The 25,726-nt window shown below is 36.8% G+C and overlaps 7 protein-coding genes and 1 long non-coding RNA gene across 13 annotated transcripts in view; 3 read left to right on the top strand and 5 right to left on the bottom strand.

Annotated features, from left to right (window-relative positions):
- Yki (Transcriptional coactivator yki) overlaps positions 1-2,835 on the bottom strand; it is a 59,304-nt gene extending 56,469 nt beyond the window's left edge. For both annotated transcript variants that reach the window (XM_076806375.1, XM_076806373.1), the window contains exon 1: positions 1,595-2,835. In XM_076806375.1, the coding sequence (XP_076662490.1) occupies positions 1,595-2,259 (665 nt within the window). In that variant the 5' untranslated portion in view covers positions 2,260-2,835. The remainder of the gene's footprint in view (positions 1-1,594) is intronic.
- LOC143365878 (uncharacterized) overlaps positions 1-3,911 on the bottom strand; it is a 66,186-nt gene extending 62,275 nt beyond the window's left edge. Inside the window, exon 1 of the long non-coding RNA XR_013084612.1 lies at positions 2,834-3,911. This is a non-coding gene — a long non-coding RNA (uncharacterized LOC143365878). The remainder of the gene's footprint in view (positions 1-2,833) is intronic.
- Positions 3,912-4,747: 836 nt separating this feature from the next.
- Hpo (serine/threonine-protein kinase hippo) lies at positions 4,748-9,368 on the top strand. Of its 2 annotated transcripts, none has more exons than XM_076806361.1 (9): positions 4,748-4,960; positions 5,448-5,528; positions 5,598-5,778; positions 5,862-6,089; positions 6,169-6,621; positions 6,711-6,873; positions 6,938-7,029; positions 7,116-7,310; positions 7,484-9,368. In XM_076806361.1, exons 1-9 carry the CDS (start codon positions 4,947-4,949, stop codon positions 7,640-7,642), a joined length of 1,566 nt encoding a protein of 521 aa, XP_076662476.1. In that variant the 5' UTR covers positions 4,748-4,946; the 3' UTR covers positions 7,643-9,368. The 2 variants fall into 2 exon arrangements, with proteins under 2 accessions (XP_076662476.1, XP_076662475.1); XM_076806360.1 differs by having other exon boundaries at positions 7,463-9,368.
- Positions 9,369-9,500: 132 nt separating this feature from the next.
- On the bottom strand, positions 9,501-13,137 carry Snx17 (sorting nexin 17). Of its 2 annotated transcripts, none has more exons than XM_076806372.1 (9): positions 12,904-13,137; positions 11,938-12,218; positions 11,493-11,858; positions 11,326-11,416; positions 10,995-11,245; positions 10,653-10,859; positions 10,403-10,585; positions 10,234-10,329; positions 9,501-10,129 (listed from the first exon to the last, which is right to left on the bottom strand). In XM_076806372.1, the coding sequence occupies exons 2-9, from the start codon at positions 11,995-11,997 to the stop codon at positions 9,938-9,940; spliced, it is 1,446 nt and encodes a 481-aa protein (XP_076662487.1). In that variant the 5' UTR covers positions 11,998-12,218; positions 12,904-13,137; the 3' UTR covers positions 9,501-9,937. The 2 variants fall into 2 exon arrangements, with proteins under 2 accessions (XP_076662487.1, XP_076662486.1); XM_076806371.1 differs by lacking the exon at positions 12,904-13,137 and adding an exon at positions 12,420-12,873.
- Positions 13,138-13,246: 109 nt separating this feature from the next.
- LOC143365853 (small ribosomal subunit protein eS10) lies at positions 13,247-14,656 on the top strand. The gene is made up of 3 exons (XM_076806428.1): positions 13,247-13,269; positions 13,826-13,970; positions 14,283-14,656. Exons 2-3 carry the CDS (start codon positions 13,827-13,829, stop codon positions 14,616-14,618), a joined length of 480 nt encoding a protein of 159 aa, XP_076662543.1. The 5' UTR covers positions 13,247-13,269; position 13,826; the 3' UTR covers positions 14,619-14,656.
- A 978-nt stretch (positions 14,657-15,634) lies between these two features.
- Positions 15,635-17,075, bottom strand: Bc10 (BLCAP apoptosis inducing factor bc10). Of its 2 annotated transcripts, none has more exons than XM_076806448.1 (2): positions 16,597-17,075; positions 15,635-16,521 (listed from the first exon to the last, which is right to left on the bottom strand). In XM_076806448.1, the coding sequence occupies exon 2, from the start codon at positions 16,448-16,450 to the stop codon at positions 16,208-16,210; it is 243 nt and encodes an 80-aa protein (XP_076662563.1). In that variant the 5' UTR covers positions 16,451-16,521; positions 16,597-17,075; the 3' UTR covers positions 15,635-16,207. The 2 variants fall into 2 exon arrangements, with proteins under 2 accessions (XP_076662563.1, XP_076662562.1); XM_076806447.1 differs by having other exon boundaries at positions 15,635-16,525; positions 16,597-17,068.
- Positions 17,076-17,456: 381 nt separating this feature from the next.
- On the top strand, positions 17,457-20,944 carry LOC143362847 (DNA repair and recombination protein RAD54B). 2 transcript variants are annotated; one of them, XM_076803332.1, is made up of 10 exons: positions 17,457-17,938; positions 18,015-18,114; positions 18,176-18,268; positions 18,343-18,475; positions 18,568-19,136; positions 19,213-19,951; positions 20,021-20,180; positions 20,270-20,396; positions 20,475-20,702; positions 20,780-20,944. In XM_076803332.1, exons 1-10 carry the CDS (start codon positions 17,646-17,648, stop codon positions 20,852-20,854), a joined length of 2,517 nt encoding a protein of 838 aa, XP_076659447.1. In that variant the 5' UTR covers positions 17,457-17,645; the 3' UTR covers positions 20,855-20,944. The 2 variants fall into 2 exon arrangements, with proteins under 2 accessions (XP_076659447.1, XP_076659456.1); XM_076803341.1 differs by having other exon boundaries at positions 17,831-17,938; positions 18,015-18,103.
- Positions 20,945-21,156: 212 nt separating this feature from the next.
- On the bottom strand, positions 21,157-24,402 carry LOC143365847 (acyl-protein thioesterase 1-like). The gene is made up of 7 exons (XM_076806420.1): positions 24,146-24,402; positions 23,794-23,825; positions 23,646-23,711; positions 23,520-23,567; positions 22,947-23,193; positions 22,702-22,866; positions 21,157-22,600 (listed from the first exon to the last, which is right to left on the bottom strand). Exons 1-7 carry the CDS (start codon positions 24,197-24,199, stop codon positions 22,556-22,558), a joined length of 657 nt encoding a protein of 218 aa, XP_076662535.1. The 5' UTR covers positions 24,200-24,402; the 3' UTR covers positions 21,157-22,555.
- Between the last annotated feature and the right edge of the window lie 1,324 nt (positions 24,403-25,726).

Below are 25,726 nucleotides of genomic sequence, written 5' to 3'. Positions count from 1 at the left end.
AATTAAAGCTGAAACTTTGTAGAATATGGGAAAAATAGGGAGATTATTACCGTCCAATCATTTCAACGAAAAAATGACTTCATTAGTTTTTGTCAGAAAAATCTATTTTTTGCAAAATCCTGAGGTCGTAGACAAATTTTGAGACCAGATTTGAAATCAGCGTGAAAAAATCGATGGGAATTGATGTGTAGCATGTTAAAAAAAAATTTTTCCGCGCGTGGTATTGGAAAAACCACAATCTTCTTGAAATTGTGCAAGTTTCACGAATTTTCTCAAGGTTAAAAAGCGTTCGTACCATAATCTCCGTATTTTTCCCATATTCTACAAAGTTTCAGCTTTAATTTAAAAAAAAATTTCATCGCTCTACCTCATTTCTATCGAAAGTTCTTTGATTTTGAATCCGATTTCGTCCAAATTGCCCACTGTGCGGCGCAGTGGTCCGTACGATGACCACCGATCCACAAAGGGTTAATCGATCCTCCCCTAATCGTGGAGCAGGTTGACCGCGGCAGAAGATCGAGCGAGAGGTGGATAGAAAGCGAAAGGACGATCGCGATCTCGAGGAAGAGCAAGAGTAAGAGGAGAACGCGAAGGTGAAAGAATCCGGATACGTTTGAGACAAACTGTTCGTTAACCCTCCAGGTAATTGTCGAATGTCTTCCATTACAATTGTCTTTTCATTATTTTGGAATTATGAATTCTTGGGTAATCGTACATATAGAAGTCTTCGATGATCTCGAAACACCTGTTGCCAAGGTCATCATTCCGAACAACTTTTTCCCATACACGTGTTACTGCCGCACGGATTTCGTTTTTTAGATTTCTTTTCCCGAAGAACCCACGGAACATTCGAAACTGTCCAACCATTGTCCAACGTGTATTCGCAATACACTTGACACACCATCTCTATTTATAACTCGGTCGCCGTAAATCGCGGTATGTACAAATTAACCCCTTCCATTTAATATATATCTATTTCGTTGCTGTTCATATATTAGGCGATAGCTAGACATCCAGTAAATACCAATTTTCTTTTTCTTCCAGGAGACAACGAACTTCGAAGCTATTCGAATCATCGTAACCATCGAAAACATGATAGTACAAGGGGTTAACCCTTTCAAGACGGTATTCGTACTAAACGCCATCGAACGGACTGGTACGCATTAAAACCACCAATAACGCAAAACAGAAGAGTCGGTCTTTTTCAAAGCACCGATGGTGCATATGCGAGTACCAATCGGCTCGAAAGGGTTGATAGGGTTGTCGGAGGGTAGATTGTACAACGAAGCAGTGACACTAGCGAAGAGAGCGAAATACATAGAACGCAAGTACATGTATTTTCATAGTGGAAGCGTTCAGGTTGAAGACGGCGAGTAGAGCAACGCTTACTGGAAGGCGACGCTGCGACGACGCTCATTTCGCTGGTATCGCAACTTCGCTGCACTGGTACCCTATCGATTGCTATGCGCGCACGATCATGAAAAGCGCCGCTCTGGTCGCTAGTACCGCAGCTCCGTTAGTACTGGTACCCTAAAGGCGAGCAGTGCGAACAGAATGGATTAGTAGAAGGAAAGAAAATCGGAGTAGTACTCACTTGAGGAAGTAGATCTGTCCCTCGGGGGTGCGCGCCTGTTCCCATCCGTGCGGCAGGGGACCCAGGTCGTCGACCGTGCTGATGACGTCGTAGCTGCGTTGCTTCTGATGATGGTGGTGACGCGCGTGCGGTTGGGGCGCGTGCTGCGGCGCCTGCTGAGCGGACGCGTACGTCTGCTGCAGAGATGCTGGGCTGCTGTGGGCTCGAGGATGGGCGACCGTGAGGCCGGCGGCGGCGGCGGCCGCGACCGCAGCCGCTGCCGCACCTGCGGCATTCGTCCCGGTGGCGGCACCGTTCCCGCTGGCAGGTTGTCCGGTGGCTGGGCCCGGGCCGGTCCCCTGCGCGCCGGTCCCGCCGGCGTTTCCACCGGTCCCGGGTCCGGCCCCCCCGCCCGCAACCGCGGCGACTGCGGCCGCGCCGAAAGCAGAATCCGCCGAATTCTCCCGGGAATGCGAGATCGAGGGGCTCTTGCTGCCCGTCGACGGCGGATTGAAGAAGGAATCCGGCAGATTGCGCATGCGTAACGGCACTTGGAGCGGACGCTTCGACAGATCGGGCTTCAGGACGCTGTCGAACAACGCCTGCAGATCCGATTCCGAGTTCTGATCCATCCTCACGACGAGATTGCTCTTCGACAACTGGTCCACGTCCTGGTTCAGCGCCATTTTGGATCACGCAGCTCTCCCAGCTCGCAGATCTAACGCGGTTACCTCGCGTGCCTGTCTCTCCTTCCTTACCCTCCCTCGTGTCCTGTTCTACCACTGGGCTACCTTTCGTTTCTTCTCTTTATCGCCCTCTCTTTCACCGTCCGACCGTCTCTCTCTCTCTCTCTCTCTCTCTCTCTGTCTTTCCCTCTTTCTTTCTTCCTTTCTTTCTTTCTCTTCTAGCTATCTATCTATCTCGTGTCCCTTTCCGTCCCGTTCCGTTCCTGTCGTTCTCTTTCGCGCGAGCCTGTTCTTGCCTCAGCACAGCCGTTCCTCTCTCTCTCTCTCTCTCTCTCTTGCTCTCTGTCTTACTCTCTCTCGATCTCCTCTCTTGTCTCCGTCTATTTCTTTCCCCGATTCGATAGCCGTCTTTCTTTCCTTCTTTCTACCTTTTACGATCGCCTCGCCGTTTCCTCGAGTTGTCTTCTTTTACGGTATGTACACCTATGCCAGCGCGTTCCTCCGCACGACGGAACAGCCAGTCCTCTTCTCTTCTAGCCGTACACACACCGTCTCTCGCTCGCCTCCGTCACACTCCTCTCTCGGGTCCCTCGACGAACGCGATCGCCTCCTCTCTGTTCCACCTGTACGTTTCACGCGAGACAACAAAACAAGCAGGACAATGCCGCCGCCGCCGTCGCCGCTCGGTTCGTCGCCGTTTCGGATCCACCGGAGACTCCCCCGTTTTTTGTTTGGTTCGCCTTCAGCCCTAGGACGTTGCCTCGCGCGTACCCTACGATGTCCCACGACGAGCAACGACGTCTCTCCTCCACCGTTCTACCGCGATATCGCGCACCAAGAGAAATCGACTCGTTTTGCTAGCCGGCCGTCTAGCAAACGAGTGCTAGCGTTCACCGTGCGTGGACACGCGATTACGTATAGCGCCTAGAAACTCCCGTGTGTTCGAGCGATGCTTGGAACATCATCGCCATCACGTGGCTGTGCCTTCTACCAAAACACGGCGGTAAATTCGAACGGGAGATTCACACGATCTCGAGACGGATTCGCGATCGTTCGATCTTCGCGGAACGACCGAACCGGAAATCGGAGAAATCGCCGATCAACCATCGGCGTATTTTTCGTTAAACGACGGTGAAAGCTGCGTCTCCAGGTTGGATCGTCGAAACGATCTCTAGAACGAAAGCTCTGGCCCGAGATTCGTCGTTTCTAGCGGGTTTTTCTTACGTAACGACCATGTTTCGATATTTTAAAGCTCGTTCGAAACGATGACGTTGTTCCTAGATCATTTTAAGAAATCGACGAACCACTCGATTGACAATTTCAGTTGAAAGTGTTCGAACCTGTCTAAACGTATCTGTGGATACTATTGTTATGGTAACGTTGGATACGAATGTATTTTTACCCCGTTATTCATTGTCCGTTGAACAACTGACCCGCGGCGAAAGACGGAGATATTCTTCTGTCCATTTTAGTTCTATAAGAACGATTCTTGAGGCAATGTCATTTTTCTTGACACTTCTGCTACACCAACTTTAATAAAGACGCAGAGTTTAAAGTACAGTTTACAAGATCGAGACAATTGCGATTGTATCCTGATTGGCCAACGATCGATCCGACTACTTTGAAAATACAAATTTCTTACCCGTTGAACGCGCGCGCGTTCACTGATTTTTTCGAGTTTCAATCGAAATAGAGATTCGTGTCTATTTTTGAAGGCTCTATTTCCGTTTACCTTGCTTATCGTCGCGAAAATTCGAACGGCCATCGTTTCACGCACGCGTTAATCCACCCGTGGATCACAGAACAGAGTCATGTAACTCGATACACTTTTCTGTTAACGCGATACTATTGTCCATTAGTAACGCGTGTAAATATGAAATTTATAGTATGCATCCCTTACTTGTTTATAGTTTTTATCAAAAGAATTACAAAGTTGCAACGAGTTATATAGTAACAAAATGCAGTTTATTGAATAACATTATAAAATATATATTGTAATTTCTTATAGTACATTTTATCGGTTTCCACCACAAACTACAGTCGTAAGTGCCATTTGGTATACAGGGTGTCCCAGAAAAAGTATTGCAAAATGAAAGGGGTAATTTCTGAGGTGGTTCTAAGCACCTTTTTCCTTTGCTAATTCGTACCGGAACGCTTTCTTTCCAAGTTATTAAGGAAAAACGCGGACCAATCAGAGCGCGACTACAGCGGACGGATTCTAGCTCGGCCAATGTCAACGTCGCGGTCAGCAGGACCCGTCGCCGATTGGTCCGTGTTTTTCGTTAATAACTCGAAAACAAAGCGTTTCGGCGCGAAATGAAATAGGAAAAAGGTGCTTAGAATCACCTCAGGAATCATCTTTTTCCTTGCGATCAGAAACTTCTTTCCGATCATGTTTCGACTAAACCCAGTGCTTGTATTTGAACGAAACCACCCCTCTCCGTGCAATCGGTGAGCCTGTATGCACTTAGCTTCGCCATCTACTACTGTATCGGATGGTCGATGGTTTTCGATATTTCGGTTGTGTGGTTACTTTAATTTATTGACAAAAATGTAACACTTCTATTTTAAATTGACCATGTTTTCGCAACCGGAATGATATCTGTTTTATCCAAGTTAAGTTATTTGTGTACATATTGAAGGTGTTTTTATTCAAGTAGGAACCTCGTTCACGCGAGAAAGCGAAAATGTCTTCGAAGAGGTATTTAATTGTTTTTACTTCGTGTTTTTCAAACTGGCAGAACGTCGCCAACTCACCGATGGAAGTTATTTGTAGCTAGAACGAGTCGGCCCCACGATCCATTGCACGTTTCTCTTATTCGACGAAACAATCGCGCTGTATCGATTCTTTGTTTCTTTGTTAACCTGCATTGTCAATTTCGTTACATTATTTATTGAATTTCTAATTACCTTCACTTTTCTCAAGAAACCTCGAACACCCGTTAATACCCGAGAACCTTTCGAATTTTGTTTACAGTAATTAGAGTCCATTGCTCGGTATACTTAATTCTCTATGCTAATGCAAATCAAAACATGACTTTGTAGTATGGAGTTTTCCATAAAAGTCCTATCATGATACAAGCGTCGTTATGTAAAAATAAAGAAACTCTACAAATATGTATACACATTATACCACCAGAAATATTGGATTGTATTCAACTTAGGATTCTATGTAATTTATTTTTTAGTGAATTAAAAAAGTTGTCAGAGGAAAGTTTAACAAGACAACCGGAAGAGGTGTTCGACATAATATGCAAGTTGGGAGAAGGGTAAGTTGTTCATCATGATGAAAGAGAACTATTATATCGGCCACCATCAAGCTAATTTTCCTTGTGCAGGTCCTATGGATCAGTTTACAAAGCATTGCACAAAGAAAGCGGGCAGGTACTTGCCATCAAACAAGTACCGGTCGATACAGACTTGCAGGAAATTATAAAAGAAATTTCTATTATGCAACAATGCGATTCTCCATATGTTGTTAAATATTATGGAAGCTACTTTAAAAACACTGATTTATGGGTAACTTGAAGCATCCCTATGCTCGCGAGAACTATCGCATCGATCTAACATTTATTTGCACTTATAAGGGTATAATTTCACAGATCGTGATGGAATATTGTGGAGCAGGGTCTGTTAGCGACATCATGAGGTTAAGAAAGAAAACTCTGCAAGAAGACGAGATAGCGACGATCCTCAGTGACACCTTGAAGGGCTTGGAGTACCTTCATCTGAGAAGAAAAATACACAGAGACATTAAAGCGGGAAACATCCTGCTCAATAACGAAGGGCATGCAAAGCTAGCAGACTTTGGCGTAGCAGGACAGCTAACTGTAAGCATTATTTTCTTAGTAACAAGTTATCGATTATATTTCAATTAGCAAGGAAGTAATAAGTAATACTTTTGTCCAGGATACAATGGCGAAACGTAACACAGTGATAGGAACTCCATTCTGGATGGCTCCGGAAGTGATTCAAGAAATTGGATATGATTGTGTCGCGGACATATGGTCGCTCGGTATAACTGCCTTAGAGATGGCAGAAGGAAAGCCACCGTACGGCGACATACATCCGATGAGAGCGATATTTATGATACCAACTAAACCTCCACCTAGCTTTCGCGAGCCTGACCAGTGGAGTCCCGAATTTATCGATTTTGTCAGCGGGTGCCTTGTTAAAAATCCAGAAGAAAGATCTACAGCTACCGAGCTTTTGAATCACGAATTTATAGGTAATGCCAAACAACCCAGTATTCTAAGTCAGATGATCGCAGAGGCTCATGAAATACGAGAGAAACAGAGCGCGCATCGTGCTCACGTAATCAATAACGTTGCGATAAAGAACCAACACCAGACGGAAGATTCGGTACTTATCCGTATTTACTTACGTTTATTACGAATGACCGTAAACTTGCGTATCGATAACCATAATCAAAATTTCGTACTCGCAATTAGGACGAAGAAGATTGTAGCGGAACAATGAAACCTTTGCCAGAGGATACAGGAACTTTGGTACCAAGTCATGATCTTCCAGACACGGGAACACTTGTTTCCGCAATGTTGGACTTGGGAACGATGGTTATCAATAGCGACACGGACACCGAAGCAACAATGAAGCGTTAGTAAAAACATTTCTTTCAGTGTATTTCAATGAAAACGACTAAAATGTAATTTCCTTACAGGTCACAATACAGGGTCAGTTGAATCCGGCAAGAAGTACCGGCCATTATTTTTAGACCATTTCGATAAGAAAGAAGCGCCTGAAATAGGAAAGGTAAGTTCAATATGCGGTAGGTAATCCCATAAGTCGTGTCGCGTTTTAACGCCGATTATCAGCATATATCGTTTGTTAATTATCAGGGTAATGGACAAATCCTTGGAGCACATAATCCAGAGAATGAAAATAAATTAGAGTTACGAAGCCCCTCAGAATCTCAAAGGTTTCAAAGCCATCTACAATTACAGCTTAACCAGATCTCTCATCCTGTGCAAGAACAACCGCACAATAACATATCGAAATTTCAAAATGTCTTCACGGAACGCGACTTTGATTTCGTAAGTAACAAACTTTTACAGATTTTGAAACAGCATATAAGATAAGAGTAGCTTTAAATGGTTTCTGCTGGTCGCGCGCGCATTTCTTTGAGCTTAAAATCGATCGACGTTAGAGCCACTTTAGGCATCATGTAAAAGAAACTTGAATATAGATAAACAACCATCTCCTGCAGCTGAAGTTTCTCTCATACGAGGAACTACAGCAACGAATGGCTAATTTGGACGCAGAAATGGAGCGGGAAATCGACGAGCTAAGAAGAAGGTACCAAACTAAGAGGCAACCGATTCTTGACGCTATGGACACCAAACGGAAACGTCAACAAAACTTCTAACAGTTCGGTTACTTTTTCTATCCGGATAAGCGTGATGACGATAGATAAAGGGTGTACAGTTGTATAAATGAATAGATTTTATTCATCTCGTCCTGAGTTTCATCAAAGAGAAGAACATTGCCCAATGAAATTGTTTACCGAAACGGAAAGAGTAACAGCAGTTTTAAAGTATTTTCTTCTCTTACGAAGTCAATGTCTTCCTCTTTGTGAATCAGATACGAGTAACTAATACTAGCCAATAGCCTCACGTCATCAATGTAAATTATTTTACATGATTTAGGTGAACGATCATTATACTTAATTTTTTTGTACGATTACGTTTACCTACGCTACCGGGACAAAGAGATAGCACACGCGTGTTATCTTTTCGACCAGGAGTGTGCACACTGTGAAATATGGTATTACAGAAATATTATTTAATAATCCCACTAGCATTCATTTAGAAACGGATGCCGAAAGAAACCTTAGAAATCGAATGCAATGGGGGATAAAAGAATAATTCGAATACCATGCTTGCATTTTCTTTCCTTTTCTCTTCTGGTTTCGTTGAGAAAAATCGTAGAGGTGCCGACATAAAATTGATATTTGGTTTTTATCTTACGCTAGTCACCTATTATGCCATTTATTCTATCCATAATATTTTACATCAAGCAAATATTATCACCCATACGAAATACAAGGACGGAGTTGATCATCCCGAAAATATATTTATAGACTTTTGCGCTAACATATCGTTTACGTGCGAAATAATTTCCAATAAGTAAGCAAGCTTTAGAAGGTATTAAAGTTTTTACTCCTTTTTTACTGCCATAGATATTATTGCGCGTTTACCTACAGATATTAACATTAGGTTACAAGATATACGTTCTTATGTCGGTTGACTTATGTTTCACGAATTTGTAAAGGATCGCGAATTGTTTGGTAGTGTTTTATATACCATGCAAGATTACAAATAAAAGTGAGAGCATCTCGAAGTCAAGTATATATGACGAATGAACTTACTAAAATTAGTCTTCCGTATTAGAATGTATTTCAATATTTCGCTAATTCGTTAAGCCAGTATTGAAATTGTTGAAAATGATCATCATGAAGCAATGGCAAGATTTATGATATTTTTTAGATTCGTATAAATGTGTATTTTATTGAATCGCATTCATTATTTTTGATCATTTTTATATTTGAAATTCGCGAATACGTGTTATCATTGTACTTTCCATTAAAAAATTTCAGTGAATTTCATTAGTATACAAAATATTTGTATCAGAGGAACAGTAACGCATGTACGCACGGTACTGTTGATAATGCTTCAACATAAGTGGAGTAATTCTTTGCTGACGTTGGGCTATTTTAAAAGTAGCGAAAATAGATTTATAATACTTAAATGCTATAGCCAGAACTGACCTTTCTGTTTATTTAGAAAGTAACAATACAGAATTACAACATATTTTTGATATAGAAAATATGCACATTACAATCGAAGAAGATTCGAATATTAATGATTAAATCCAGTCTTTATATGGCCCTACCATGGTACACAATATTATCATAATAATAGCGTTGGGTTCCACTGTTAATACGAAGAGCAGATAAAATAAGTTACAATCTAAAAAGTAATATTTCTACTGTTTGATGAAAAGTAGAACGCACCATTCACTGCGATATGCGACTTCATCAACATATATGCGTTAATAATGTAACAGAAACGAATAAATTTTATTCCTGCAAACTTAAGCATTCGATCAAACATAAATCTACATTTAACCACCAAGCCGCTAATTTGTCTCGCTCCAACATTGTGAAACATCTTCGTGAGCCTGCAGACCTCTTTTAGGATAGAATACGCTGCTTCTTACATTTGGTTTTTTAATAATAAAATACTGTACACTGTCATTTCATTTATTTTCAATTCTTTAATTAATTAGTCAATTCTTCCATCACATATTTTCATTATTTTTTCAGATAATATGTAAGTACATTATGTAAACAATTATACTTTTTTCACAACTTATTCGTTTTCTATGAACGCAGATCTTGTATTCACACTTATGACATTATAAAGGATTAAATTATTATTGGACTTAATTAGAAGAATTCTTTCTATCTAGTTAATGATCAAGCATGTAGTAAACAAATGTTACAACGTCAGTATATAAGTAAATTCTACTTTTTTTTTACACTTTGTGCGATACTTTTATAAATTTACAAATTCATCTTATCAAAAATATAATAACGCCATCTCGAAAGTTTAGTAGTTTCGGAAAGTTATATACAGAAAATATACTTTATTTTTCACGATTACAAATCATCATCGCCGATCGTGTGAAATGCATTGTTCTCCACATCACATTCCGATACATATCTCCTTTGAATTATATCGATTGGATTACTTCTAACATCCACAGATTTTTTCATTCTTACCGCCGAGAATCTGTCGGCTAGTTTCTTCATGATCGGTTCGGATTTGGAAGACTGTTTAACGTCTTGACTCTGAAATAATATTACCACATCAATTCATGATATTCTATCTAATTTCAGCATCTTAAATATATTATTTATTATTAATGTATATATAATATTATTTATATACACACCTTCCGATTTTCATTAACTTGCTCACCAGCACTTGATCCCATTACGATAGTTTGTCCATCTCTCATGACATACGTCCATGATTTTCCAGGTAGTTCCTACAAAGCCACGTTCCAAAAATTAAATTTTATTTCACAATAACAGCAGTACGAATAACAATACTCTATTAACCTTAGTCCGGCTACCACCAGCATGTTTTAACAGTAATTCATCGATCATAGCTTGCAAACATACGGACATTAAAATAGCTTGTTCCGACGTGATGGTAATCCATTGTAATTGATTTTTAGCTACCAAGTATTCAAAAGATAGTTCTAAACTCAAATCGTCATTATCCTCACATCTTTCGGGCCCCTAAAAAAAAACTTGTATAAGAAATTTATACGACAGTTCGAGCACAAGCATTTCCATGCTAACTTACATTCTGTACAGTGGTTATTCGCCAACAACGCATTTGAGAAACGTTAAAGACTTCTTCGTGCTGTTCTCCGTCGGATAATATGCGCAAATTCAATTCATTCCTACCTATAGCAACTAATACTTTTGAATCTGATTGAGGGTAATCGCATAAGCATGGAGCAAACTGAATATAACCATAATATTTTAAAGTACGCACTACATCCAGGTACTACAATAAAAATAATGAAAAATAAATCACTTTACAGAGACATTAGAACCATGATAAACTATAAAACTCTAGAAGAAATAGATCGATACGAGAAACACCAGATAGACTTCTATCTTACTATGCACTGAAACTTACTTCCTTCTTCTTTCCTTGATTTTGCAAAGTAATCAAATAATCTTTCAATTCGTCTTTAGTTATGATCCATCCCCTTTGAGTCTCCGCCACAGCTTGAACAAACAACAAGTTCATAGCTACCGCATTGTTCATCAATTCAAGATCATACGCTATATCCCAGTAATTTTTTCCCAGCACAACCTTTTTGCCTATATTGTGCATATGCTTGTTCGTGATAAAGGGTGACTCGAAATTCTGCAATTTGCGTAGCACTGGAGAAATAAATTCATTTAAAAATTAGGACCTGCAAAAAATCTGAATGCAACAAATAGTTTTGCTAAATTATACTTACAGTAAACGCTATTACCCTCATTCTGAGCGACAATAAACAATGCAAAATAGGAATAATATTGTTCTGGCAGTTTAAGATGCTTGTAGACTTTCTGTTGAATAAAACAACTTCAATCAAATTTTGATCAATTACATATACACAATTATTATTCATGATATGTGTGCTACCTTTAAAACAACTCCAGTATGGTCACCCAGCGAGACATTTATTATTATTTTACACCCGTTCATTAGGAAAATATCCATGCTCTCATTATCTGAGAATCCACCAATAGTTTCATGTTGAGCATTTAATAAGAATGCATTTAGCATACCCGAATTGCTAATAACTTCATTCTGTCCAATAGATTGAATATATTTTTCCAAAGATAATCGACGTTCTTCTTGTTGATTTATTGTTAAGGGAAAAAATTTTTTCGGTGGAAACAATGGTAAAGACAGATCCAAGTCCTTGGCCAATTGTTCGTGAAAATTGTGCAATTGTTTGTATCTGACGGTACAGTGAAATAATCCGTTTATATGAATGTTATAACCCTGAAAATTGAAATTAAATAAGAAATATAAATATACCAACAAATTCCAATACACATGATTTAAAAGAAAAGTACATTACCACATATGTATTGCCAGCAGTGTCAATAAATTCTTGTGTATCCGGTATAGAAAAATGCATTTTTGTAAAATAATTATATACACAATATTGCAATAAAATTCATTTATACAGAATTGCAATTGATCTGGTGTGTAAAATATATACACAAACTGGTATGTGTAAAAATACAATTGAAAGTGTACAGAAATAATCGTCTAAAAACCTCGTCATTTTTTGCGATTAAAAAGCAATTCTATATTTACAATTGCATATGCATACAGCTCCAAAAAAAGTCGCTCCATCTGAAAATTAGAATGACAAAAGTATGTAAATATATGACAGGTTCGTGACAGATAAAAATCCCGTAAATTTCAAATACTTCGAACGATTTCACTGTTTCTGCTTTTAAAAAATCCAACAAATACGTCGCCTTTGCTAAATATATAATTTTCGACCGTCGGGTCTTTGCTATAACTATCGAAGTACACGGAATATTTACTTACACGTATGGCTCGTTTTTGTTCCTCAACGGTAGGCGTATACGTTCTACACCCACTCAACAACTATGTTTCAGGCGATTAACGCTGACACATTTTTTAATGCTTATGTTAATAGATACACTCATCTTCGCGGAACAGATGCAGGTTTTCAAAAGTGAAATTCCTCGTACGATTATACATGTATGAGTCGATGATTCGTGTTTCACCGTAGAAAGTTCTAAATGTAATCGTACGACACGCTTTGTTCCATGCTTTTCGTGCAATTTGATTTTTTTATTTTCGAATGCATTCAATTTTCTCTCATCCACGACATTTCGTTTTGTAATATTGTGGGCGCCACGGCGCTCGCATAACAGATGCTATTTTTAAATATCAGGTAATACTAGATCCGCTACTCGATTGCAAATTTCATGTACGGTGACGCTTTTTTATTACGGTAAATAAGAATATCAAGACGCGCGTGTAAATTTATTATAAAAATACTCACGTTAAATCTATGTAACGTTTTGTTTAATTACTATGCATATTTAATTCTTTTCCTCCTCGAGATAACTTCCTGAAATTATACTAAATCATCGAAGAGACTGTTCCCGGGTAGAAATGTTTATACTTTTCAGAATCCACTATATCCGTAGAATATGAGAACACAATATGACAAATTTGTATATACGCTTTGCAATTTATTTTGCGATTTAATATTAATAAATGCGACAATATGTTGTGAACAATTTCATCCTATAATATGCGTACACTGCTTCCGGTCACTCTCGAACGATATATCGATTCGTGGATACGATAAATCGCAAGCGAGCAAGGTTTCTTTCCGATAAAACGCTTCGCGCTGAAACGTCAAGTATGTCAGGCCTTTTACAATATCCGTTTTAATCCTAGCTGTATAGAAATATTGTGAGAAAGTAGGAGGTTTGTTAGATTCTTTAATCTCTGCTAAACCAAAGAATTTTCATATGACACGAATCTTTTCATTTGAATTCATGTTGAACATTATTGACATGTACCTAACCAAAGAAAAATACCCGCATCATTCGTACACTATTGGCACAAACTTGTGTTTCACTCTGTCTAAATTTTTTATTATACAATCGAACAAAAACATTATATTCCATGACATAACATAAACATCAACATTTTTTTCATAAAATATCAGTGAATGTTTACCTGTAGGCATGGTTGATACAGTTTTCAAATGTAAAAGTATTCGCACCTTCCGTTTCAATAGATTCCCATCAAAATATATTTTTACTGAAAGTACTTTTGTAATATTACGTATTAATTGTCCACTGATATATAAATTTACAAAAACAAACCTCTTACTTTCTTTCCTATACAATTGAAGATATATGTATGTTGTCGATGGAACTTCTTCTTAAATGTTGTTTTAATATTTTCAGAATGTTGATGCCAAAAAAGAATCGTGTAGCAATTTATGAGTACCTTTTCAAGGAAGGTGTTATGGTAGCAAAGAAGGACTACCATGCACCAAAACATCCTGAATTGGAAACAATCGCGAATCTCCAAGTCATCAAAGCAATGCAGGTAATGTTCACACCTAATACAACTTGTCAATTCATTGTTATTCATCTGGTATATTTATATACTTCCATTACACGTTTGTTCGAACATATTTGTATGTTCGGAACACAGATTCTTTATTCCTTAACTCTTCTGTTACAACTATGTCTTTTGTGCTAGCAACATTCGATACTTTGTCCTGCAATACAAGCGATAAAAAACGAAGTAATCATGAAATTCTAAGAGTCTGTAATTAGTGATAGTATTGAAAGGGTTGGCATATTTAAAACCACGACTTCTAGGTGGAACAGATTTCTCATAAATTTGTATTTGCAGTCTTTGAAATCCAGAGGATACGTCAAAGAGCAATTTGCGTGGAGACATTTCTACTGGTACCTTACGAACGAAGGCATAGAATATCTGCGTGGTTACTTGCACCTGCCTGCTGAAATTGTGCCTTCCACATTGAAGAGGCAGGCTAGAGCCGAAGCATCGAGACCGCGACCAGCTGCAGCCACAAGAAGCGAAGCATCTAGGCCAACAGAAGACCGTGCTGGATACAGGAGAGGACCCGGAGGTCCCGGTGGTCCTGGTGATAAAAAGGCTGATGTGGGAGCGGGTACAGGTGATGTTGAATTCCGTGGCGGTTTCGGTCGTGGCAGAGCACAATAATATTTTAATGTAAAATAAATAAATCTTTCGTAAACAAACAGTATTATTATTTCAGTCATTCTCATTACATTAACAAGTCACAAACAACAAAGCACGAAAGCTAATCCGTTCATTCATTGTTCTATTACATTATAAAAGTGTATGTATATATGTACGCTCGCTTACAATTTGACAGTCGTTAAATACGTGAAATCACGAATGGAAGCAAATGGTAGGCATTTAACGTTTACAGTTACGAGGTATAGGTACTGAAAGGTTTCTGCAGGTAAATCGAAGTATTTTTGACAAGACGCAGGGAACTGGAAGCATCACAGACACACATTTGTGCTAAAGCAAAAGCTCTAAATGAATTCTCAATCCCTTTATTATATTAACGCATTGAACGCTTTTTTGATGATTTGAAAAGATTTGAAAAAGTCGTCCTAATTACTAATATACTGTGAACTTTAACCGAGAAAAACATTATTTTATAAAATACTGTATGTATAATATATTACAATAAAAACTTATTAGTACGTGTCCCGCATACAATGCGTTAAAACAGTAAAATTAAATTTTGTTTCAGTTTGCTCTAAAGTACAAGACATCATTCAGTAGTAATGTATGATAGGCTTCCCTTTTGCATTTTCTATAAACTCACGAAACTCGCCATTTTCGTACTTTAAAGTTCATCCATTGCTACAATAAAAGGCACTGTTAAGTTACATTTCGATGTTCACTACATTTCTTTTTGCTGTATAAAGTATATTTATTTTATGAACAAGTCAAAATTCTGCATATAGCATTTCTAATGTAATACATGATAGAATGAAATATGTAGAATTTATGCCTTAGCACAATACTCTTTCTATTGCTTGTCATTTACAGCTTGTTTCTAACGTATGCATGCTTTGATATTACAATTCACCATGTATTCGTTTTGGAACATCATTGGTTATATTTTAATCGTATCAACAATTGGTGTATATATGAGAAATACTAGTACATTACAAAACTGTTAGGAGAATTTAGTGATGAACTTTTCCAATAAAGATTTATTTTGATAAAACGAAAAATGTAAAAGAAAGCCTTGACTTTTAAAGTATACAATTTACAAAAGAGTTTACAAGAGTATTCAGATTGGGAAATAATGTTATATACACCATAATATGATTAGCTAATATGCTTAAACTAATTAAACTCAAATTTAGTTGTATGTACAATGATTATACGCTTTAACCATTTTATAATTTTGAATCGTCGTGATCTTTTACACAAAGGTTTCTCAACTCTCTGTGTATACTATGCTATGGCTTATTAGTTTTACAGATTCTTATACTCGGTACGCGTAAATACATCTATAAATGTGTGTGTATATGTACACATATCGATTCGTATATGTGCATATATAAACATGTACGTGTATCAATTATAAGATTCGTAGAAACTACATTGAAAACCATACATGCATAATGCTGATACAAGTATATGCATATATACTAGTTCGCTATCAGGTTATATCGTAAAATTATCGAATTTTCTATGCTCTTTGAAAAGAAATATAAAAGTAATGACAATTGTACAACCTAGAACCGATTGTTCAAATAATCTTAACTACTATCGCATCTCACTGTATCACAATTTGTACTCCAAAGGAGACAGTTACCTATGCCGCTGTAACAAATCAAGAAAACCGCGGCGAGAAATACTAAACTACAAATAGTGCATGGTTTTCGTTCGAGGAAGAATCCAATTAGATATAGGGTCACGAACATGACATGCGTTTGCAGCAGCGTTGGATTTACTGGCTTTGGTATTAGCAACACCGGAATCAACCACTGTAGGCAATACATCCTTTTTTCCTTTTGATGTCAAAAATGTGTTTTCGACTTCGTCAGTCTAACTCTCTCATCTATGACAGAACCTATCTGAAAAGGTAACACGCGTAATTAGTTTCTCGTCTATTCGCTCGTAAATCTATTGCAACGATTGATGTCACCTTAGGTAGTTTACTTGGAAGCACTGTAAACGTTTCGAAACATTTTCTCCCTGCCAATTTTAACAATTCAACGATATGTATTCATCCTAAAGCAACTATTTCAACTCTGAATTTTTGCAAATACGAGATTACGTACGTCCATGAATCAAATACATAGAAAACACACGCCGTTCGCTACAGTCGCTCCTGACGTTACTAGAACAATATTCCTAGAAATTCCTAATTTCTTAGAGACTTTGTCTTTGTAATAACAATGAAGGCACTTCATACCACAGACTTCACATTTCTATAGGTACTGCATCTTATGGGCATTTCTGTCTAGAATACGTGGGATTCACACGACTCCCGTATCATTTCTGCTATCGTACCAAATCATTTTCTACAGAGCCGGTAATTCAGAACCGTATATAGACTAATGATATAGATAGAAAAATGCATTGCATCACGTGATTGGTCTACTCGCTCCTATACCTCATCTGTAATACCATCACTGGATGGTAATGACAGAGAGGAAATGAGAGTGCTCACGCTCGGGGTTTTAGTGTCCCCACATTTCTGCATCATCTTTTAGGCTGGATCAGAGCCTACATAGAAGAGCCTCTTTTACTCTGGCATTATTTGGAATCCGCTGCTAATGATGAAGGTAAGATGATGCAGGTTCTGGTCCAAGCTAAAAAGATGATACAGGTTCTGGTCTAGGCTAAAAATTAGACTAGGGGGCAGCACTATACCGGGGACACTAAAACCCCGGGCGTGAACACTCTCATTTCCTCTCTGAAATTACTGTTTAAACAGTCTGTGGCGTAGTAGATGGCGTCCGTTATACTTAGCGTCCTGGTTTCCTAGGCAACGTGGGAGAAGTAGGGGAAGTCCGTTCTAGTGGCGGGTAATGCAGTCACTGTAAAGATAAATAATCGAAGTTGAATCGTATTACAACACACATTTTTACGAAGTATTTGTATAATTAACATTTCTATAAAACTAGTGTCATACTATTGTGCAAGTTAGTGACGTAATCGTTTTAAGAAGGCGTTCTATTCGCATGGAATATGTATCGAAACAATCAAGTCAAAGGTTTCAAATCTGTTTTGAAGTGTCAGCAATCGACAGGTAGCAAAACAAAAGACAATCAGGAAAATATTAACAAAGTAGTCGAAAACTCTGAGGAAAATTGCCGCAGAAGTACTACGAGTATTCTTAATTTATTTAAAAAACCTGTTGAAAAATCTAACAAAAGAATACACGAGAAAAGTGCGCTGACCGAACCAAACAAAGACCACGCGAGTGGACCATGCGAAACCATCGAAGAAAAGTCGTCCACTATTATTGACAATGGCAAAATGTAGGAATACAAATGCTTTGATTAACAAGGTAGTCATTTAAGTACATTATTCATTTAACAGATGTCTTATGTCTAGCATTTACAATGTGGTAATGGCTAAAAAATCCACGAGGAAGCATAAAAAATGGGAAGACGATGGTACATTGGAAGTCTCAGGAAAACATGGTATTTTGAAGGTAAAACACTATTAATTCTATTGCATTTACATAATTCAATGTTAAACGATTAATTTAATAGGATTCAGATGGTAAAGTTATCCATAGGACAGTGGTCGATCCAGACCTTCTCGTGGAAGGTTTTAGGATGTATGTAAATAGCAAAGAAATTGAGGTAAGAATGGATTTCATTTATCTTCATATGTAATATATGCGTTAACACATATGTTAATATATACTTCCTTGAAGATTATTGATAAAGTAATAGGCAGCCGACCAGTGTCAACAAAATTGGTTACTGAAATAATTTCAGAACCACCTGCAAAAAAATTAAAAACTTCAAAGTCTGGCCAATACGTCCCCCTGGCCTCTTTAAAAAAAGGTTGGCTATTATTTACTTCAGTTTGTTACCCATAGTCTGTTAATTATGATATCAACAAAATATGCAAGGTGTATATTTTCATTATTTTTTAGGCTTGAAATTAACAAATAATCCACTGATAATGCCTTCCGTGTACACCTCGCAGAACTGGGGAGAAAGCGATATACCAGAAAAAGAAGAAGAAGTATCCGTGGATGCTTGTTTAGCAAATACACTTAGGCCGCATCAGCGCCAAGGCATTATATTTCTTTATGAATGCATTATGGGCCTAAAAGTACCTGATTACTTTGGTGCCATTTTGGCTGATGAAATGGGTCTTGGCAAAACATTACAGTGCATTACTGTTATTTGGACATTGCTAAAAAAGGGACCACGTGGAAAACCAGTCTTGAAATATGTACTGATAGTAACTCCTAGTAGCCTCTGTAATAATTGGAGCAAAGAATTCAGTCATTGGTTGGGTTTCCATAGGATCTCTCCATACGTTGTAAATCCGAAAAACAAACCAAAAGACTTCAGAAAGCAATCGAGAAATTCGGTAATGATAATTAGCTACGATATGCTTATAAGGTGTCCAGAAGAAATAGAGTCAATAGAATTTGATTTGATTGTATGTGACGAGGGTCATAGACTAAAAAATAATGATATTAAAGCAGCAAAGGTAACATTATCGATCGCGCTTATTCGCAATTCAATATTTAAGTAATTTATTCTGAAAAGTGTGTGTTTCTTTTTAGATTTTAAGCAACATGAATTGTAAAAAGAAAATCCTCTTGAGCGGGACACCTATGCAAAATGATTTGCAGGAATTTTTCGCATTAATCGACTTTGTAAATCCAGGTATATTAGGTACCAGTTCCAACTTCAAAAGTTATTATGAAAACCCGATTGTGGCATCGCAATGTCCCCATGCACCTGATAGCGTGGTGTCTTTAGGCACGGAAAGGGCCAGTGAATTACAAGAGAAGACAAAATGCTTCATTTTAAGACGCACGCAGGATACAATTAATAAGTATTTGCCGTCTAAGCACGAGTTAGTTGTATTTTGTCGTTTATCGGACGAACAAAAAGAGTTGTATACGCGTGTTACGGACGCGTGGTTTGATAAAACCGTGCTAGCGTCCAAGACAGTGCCCCATTTAACGGTGATAATGATGTTGAAGAAAATTTGTAACCATCCAGACTTGTTTTACAATGAAAAGAACGATTTGCTGGGGAATGATTATAAAAATACAAAAAGAAATGTTTCGAAGAGTATGTATTCTGGGAAGATATCGGTCGTACAAACTTTAATGAGAAATTTAAAGAGAACTAAGGAGAAACTAGTACTGATATCCTATTATACGCAAACACTCGACTTATTCGAGACCATTTGCAATAGTGAAAACCTGAAATTTCTTAGATTAGATGGTAGTACAGCAAGCAGTTCCAGATCAAAAATCGTTCAGCAATTCAATTCGGGAAGCGACGAAACCAGTCAGTGCATATTATAAAACATTTAACGAAATCCATAGAATATTTCATGTTCCGAAATAATCATTACAGAGGTGTTTTTATTAAGCGCAAAAGCTGGCGGAGTTGGTTTAAACCTTCCTGGGGCATCTAGATTAGTATTGTTTGATTCAGACTGGAATCCGGCGTCCGACTCTCAAGCCATGGCAAGGATTTGGAGAGAAGGCCAAAAAAAGAATGTTTATATACTACGGTTTGAACATATTCGTATAAAATATCTGTTACACATTTTAAATGTATCAACGCATTTTACGCTTTTATAATAAAATAGAACATTTGCAGCTTACTAACAACAGGAACGATCGAAGAGAAGATCTTTCAGAGGCAAGTTAGCAAAGCAAGCTTGAGCGAAACTGTCGTGGATTTGAACAACTTTGCTTCTCTGAAATTGTCCATGAGTGAATTGAAAGTTTGTTGTTTTATACATATTTCTTTAAACTCATTATGGAATTACTATTCACAAAAGTAATTATTGCAACACTTTCAGGACCTCTTTACATTGGCGACAGATACAAATTGTTTAACGCACGATCTGATAAAATGTTCTTGCAATGGACACAAGGAAGTAGGAACAAAATCGGAAAAATGTGATAACGAAAACAATCGAGAACATCAGTTAATTCTACAGGACGAAATAACACAAACAAATTTAACGATAAATCAGCTTTTAGAGTGGGAACACTATCAACAACCAATTCCAGATAAAATACTACAAGTAAGTACATAATACTACTTCATACTAGATGATGTAATAGATTTCTCTTGATGTAACAGCTTTCAATATTCTTGTAGGAACTTATGTTATCAGAAATATCTGATAATATAACATTCTTGTTTAAGAATTCTACTATAAATGAAGCTGCTTAATTGCTATTTATTATGTAAAAATAATCTTGTACAAAAATTCTTTATAAAAATTTATATAACTGTGTTCATATGTTATATTTGTTATTTTTTATTTTGAAGGGCAACTTATTTTAATTTTTACTTTTATGAGACATTACAGTTGATAGGTGATAAATGAAAAAGGAAGGTAGGGGAAAGAGCCACAATGTAGAATGTAGATCATATGCATGGCTTTGAGTAATTGGTTTTAAAGTTCATTCTTCGCATGTTTAAAAAATGTTTACTTTTACATAATTGCTATTAGGTGATAAAGAAAATTCGAATTGTAAATGGAAGTGGTAACAAAAAATTTATTGATACATCGTTAATTCTTTACAATAAATTAAAAGGGAATAAATAACGAATTAAGGTACAAATTTTTAAAAAGAATAATCTTAAAAATATATGGTAACACTGTGTTTTCTAACGTTTTCCCAGAAGTAGTAAATTACTTCACAAGATTTTTTAAATGTACTGGTTGTATATACTTTATACAATGTTAAGAAATTTACTTTTTGAAGTTGAAACGTTAGTAAACTACATTCATTACAATTTTCAATTGAATAGTTTAACAGAAATTCACAAGTTTACAGTTTAATTTTTCATAGATTTAATACTAGTTCGAAAGAACTGATCGCATGATTACAGTAGTTCGTCAACGTAACTTCCTGTAAATCGGAGAAAAAATATTTATTAAAACAACTTGAAGTTTTTGTGAAGTGTGAATTAATGATACAAACGATAATACCTATGTATCATATAACTAGTATTGCTTTTCAGTCACCCAATTTACAACTTACAGTAATCACGATATTTTCTCATTTTTAGTAGTACTATTCGAATAGACCTAAAATAAATACTCTGAAGATAGTACTCCTATATATAGTAACACGTCTGTGTTATTTTACTAATGTACATGTCTTTTTCGACTGATATTCACAATTACATTGTCCACCAAAAATTATGAAGTCTGTTGATTTCAAAACTATATTTTGTAACCATAAAATACATGGTTATATTACTGTTTTCTAGACAACAGTTCTACAAATTCATTGTTTTCTTTGTAGTAATGTTTGTACATTAAACATAACATATAAAATGGAAATATTATAAAAACATATCTAAATGTTTCGTCACGAATGTCTTTCACAAAAGAAAAGTAAAACCAATTATAAATATTACATTTACAACGATAAACTTTGTATGCAGAGATAGACTGGAAGAGTTTTTTTTCTAAATAATCCATCTACTAATTTCAAATTAATCTCACGCGATTTGTATAAACAAATAATCGAACTGTACGTGGAATATGTAGAAGACAATTTGATATATTCGGATATTAGCATCGGCTATGTGCAATAAAATATTTTCGCTTAAAAATACTAATAATTACAAATATTCCTTATGAAATTAAAGACATAGAATGCTACGTTAGCAACTTCGGTATACGAAGAAGGCAATCAATAAACAGAATTAGCAATGCCACAACGGAGTCAAATTTTTTACTAGTATTGTTTTTTTTTTTTCTTGAAGTTTTAAATATTTTACCTTCTACTGCGTTTCATTTATTTTGTCGCCAAGCGCTAGATTTAAGTAGCGGTAATGTTGGAAGTAATTAATTTAATAAAGAGCAATAAGGTCACAAGGGTAACGCTTAAAACATTGATGTGTTTTGCAGAACTATTATGGCAATACTTTCTCGACGAATTTCTTCATGTCGCTCATTTCCTGCAAAGGTAATAATCGTTATCAATAATTACCGATTTCTTTAAAACATTTTCAGCAGTCGATTTATGGTGTGTTGACCGACTGTATATAAATCTTCTCACCTCTTCGTAAAACGTATGCATCATTCCTCTGTACGTTTTAAATTCTGTTTGTGTCATGAACTGTTTGAGATAGGAGGCAGTCATTTGCCCCCATCTATATGGTACTATTGGGTCGCAATTGCCATGACATTGTAGCAACGGGGTATTTCTATTTCCTATAGCTTCCTAAAAAGTACAGAATATTCATGTTAGTGAGTAAACATAATTCTACGTGCTTTATATTTTCTATTATATTTTATACATACACCAGGGAACTTTTGATGGAGAGGAAGCCAACACGATAAAGCTACAATACCAGCTAAAGGTTCTGGAAATGTGAGAGCACTATATATAGCTAGAGCACCACCTTGACTGAAACCGGCCAGCACAATGCGCTTTGTAGGTATTCCCGCTGCAACCTCTTGTGCAATTAAAGAGTGCACCATTTCTGCAGCTTTCTTTATGCCCTCTTCGTCTTCAGCTCCACTGGGATCCAGTGTTCGTAAATCAAACCTAAATTTATCAATGCATAAGTCTCAAAAAATAAAATCATCTAAATATCTATCTTCTTTATTTGTACATATAAAAACTTCTCAGAACAAAATTGAATTTCTTTTTTTCTGCTTTGTGAAGACATTTATAAAAAGTACATCATTTCCATTTAAAAAATACTGATGCCTATGAAGCCGCATAAATGGTGCCCATTGATGCAGTATAATTTTGTCCGGAGAAGTTTTTTTTATACAATATAAAATAAAGCAGATATTTAAGCGATGCCACTTGCTTCAGATATCCCCTTATATCATAGATTACTTTATAAATTTATACTGTACACTTACCAAGATGGCATTATGAATCCTGCATTTAATGACACAGGCATTGTAGGCCTAACATAATAGAACTGAATTACGTATGTATTAGAGAAATTTATAGTAGAACTATATTTTTAATGAAGCTATACATACGCAGTAGGACAGATAACTTTAATGTGAGGTAATCGTACTGCGCTCATCGAGCTGGCCCAGCCATGCCTGAAAGTCAGAATGGAAATTAAATCGACGTGTTATGCAAATTGACATTACTACCACTGCATTACATAATTCATTAACTTACCCTGTATCACCCAATCCATGGAAAAATATTAGCTGTAACAAGAATACGATAAAAACGTATTAACAAATAAAACTGCATCCGACAACATTTTCCTGGTTAAATCTTTCCGCATATGCGACTAATAAAATTGTATTAAGATTTTAATAAACAGTTTCAAACAAGTCGTCTGCTGCATAGGGGTGCTTCAACTTTCGGTAACAATAACAAACGTTGTTCGGGGAGTAAAAACTAATACAACGCGGTCTTACGTTCGATACTTCAAGAAGGATAATATGACAAGAATAATTGACTTATAATTAATCGAGTATTGTTTTGCACTAGATATAACCAAGAAAGATATTTTTGTCCTTACCGTGGCCGTGTGCCTGGCTGTAGCCGGTATCACGACAGGACTCGCCGACGACATTGTTTCTTGTGTTTTTGGACGGACTGTGCAGAAACAGGAAAAATATACCCAGCTTTCACAAAAATTCGGAATATTAGAATGGCGGAAGATTCTCTTTGCTACCGCTTAAAATCCCCAAAGCGATCAAACGCGGAATAGACGGAAGTCTTGCGCATGCTTTACAATTTACAAGATTACATACAGTCAGTCTCATAATTGATGGTACATGCTTCAAATCTTTAATAATTTTTTTATAAATGGACCAAACGACCTCACTTTCTGCCGTGCTAGGTGGATTAGTTTACTAGACGCTATATAATGAACATTTTGGAAATAGTGCGTTTAGTCTGAATAAGAAAAGTATTGAGAAGGTTGCTTTTTACAACTTTTTTATTTGGACTTGCAACGAGAATGTAAAAAATGTGTTTTTCCAGATCCATATAAGTTATGTATATGCCGAAAATTTCACCGAAATTGATTAAATGACTTACGAGTTATAAACGATTAAAAATGGCGAGAATCGTCGAATGATAGATAAAACGGGAAAAATAAACTGTAATTTTCACCATTTTTAATCGTTTATAACTCGTAAACCAATTGACTAATTTCGATGAAATTTTCAGCATAAACATAATTTATATGGATCTAATGATCTTTATCATTCTAATTTAAAGTGTGTGCCATTAATTATGAGACTGACTGTACATACTTTCAAACTAAAGTCGAAATTGCTTCACGAACCTGCATGATTGCCCATCATCAATAACTTGAGCGTCAAATACTTTAATATCGGGAAAAGATCCATGGTAGCGCACTCGAAATGACAATATCGATTAACGACAGATTTAGGAATAGACTGCGTTTAGAAAGTTAATAAAACCATACTCGATATTGACATTTACGCAACGATGCATGTCGGGGAAAGCACATATAAGTACGTGTCTTTCTACGAGACAATGCAATTTTACGTTCCACATGCTTCTCCAAAATTAAATAATTGTTCCTGAAACTTTCCAAAAACTTTGAACTTGCATAGACTGGATTCATATAACTGCATGGCTCTGAACGATAGTATACATATTTATTAAAAATTCAACTGCGGAGTGTTATTCAATGTACAATCATCTTGAAAATGGTTTAAATACTCATCTATATTAATGCTTTTAATCATTTTCTTTCAAATAACAATGCCGCAAGAAAGTGCGTATTGTATATAAATTCTATTGCTTGGGATAACTTCTTCGTTAGTGATTGAAACTGTTATTGCTATTGGGGAGTTGATTAAGAGTTTAGGAAGATAGCTGATTTTCGAAAGACCGTTGATTAACCGATAACACTGTTTTATCTGAAATGGAACGGGATACGCTATTTTCATATTTCAATTAAAATAAGTGTAGGACGGAAATGCACAGGAACCCCATCGTGCAACGCCTCGACCAATCAGAGGCAAGGAAGTATTCAGTCGAGTTTGCGATGTTGTGCCAGAGAGGAAATGAGAGTGCTCACCAGGGGGAGAAAACTCTTATGTATGACCTTGGACCGCTTAGT

Source organism: Halictus rubicundus, chromosome 2, assembly GCF_050948215.1.
Source record: "Halictus rubicundus isolate RS-2024b chromosome 2, iyHalRubi1_principal, whole genome shotgun sequence".
NCBI lineage: Eukaryota > Metazoa > Arthropoda > Insecta > Hymenoptera > Halictidae > Halictus > Halictus rubicundus.
The sequence above is the reverse complement of the archived record's forward strand: the minus strand, read 5'-3'. Positions and strand labels throughout refer to the sequence as shown.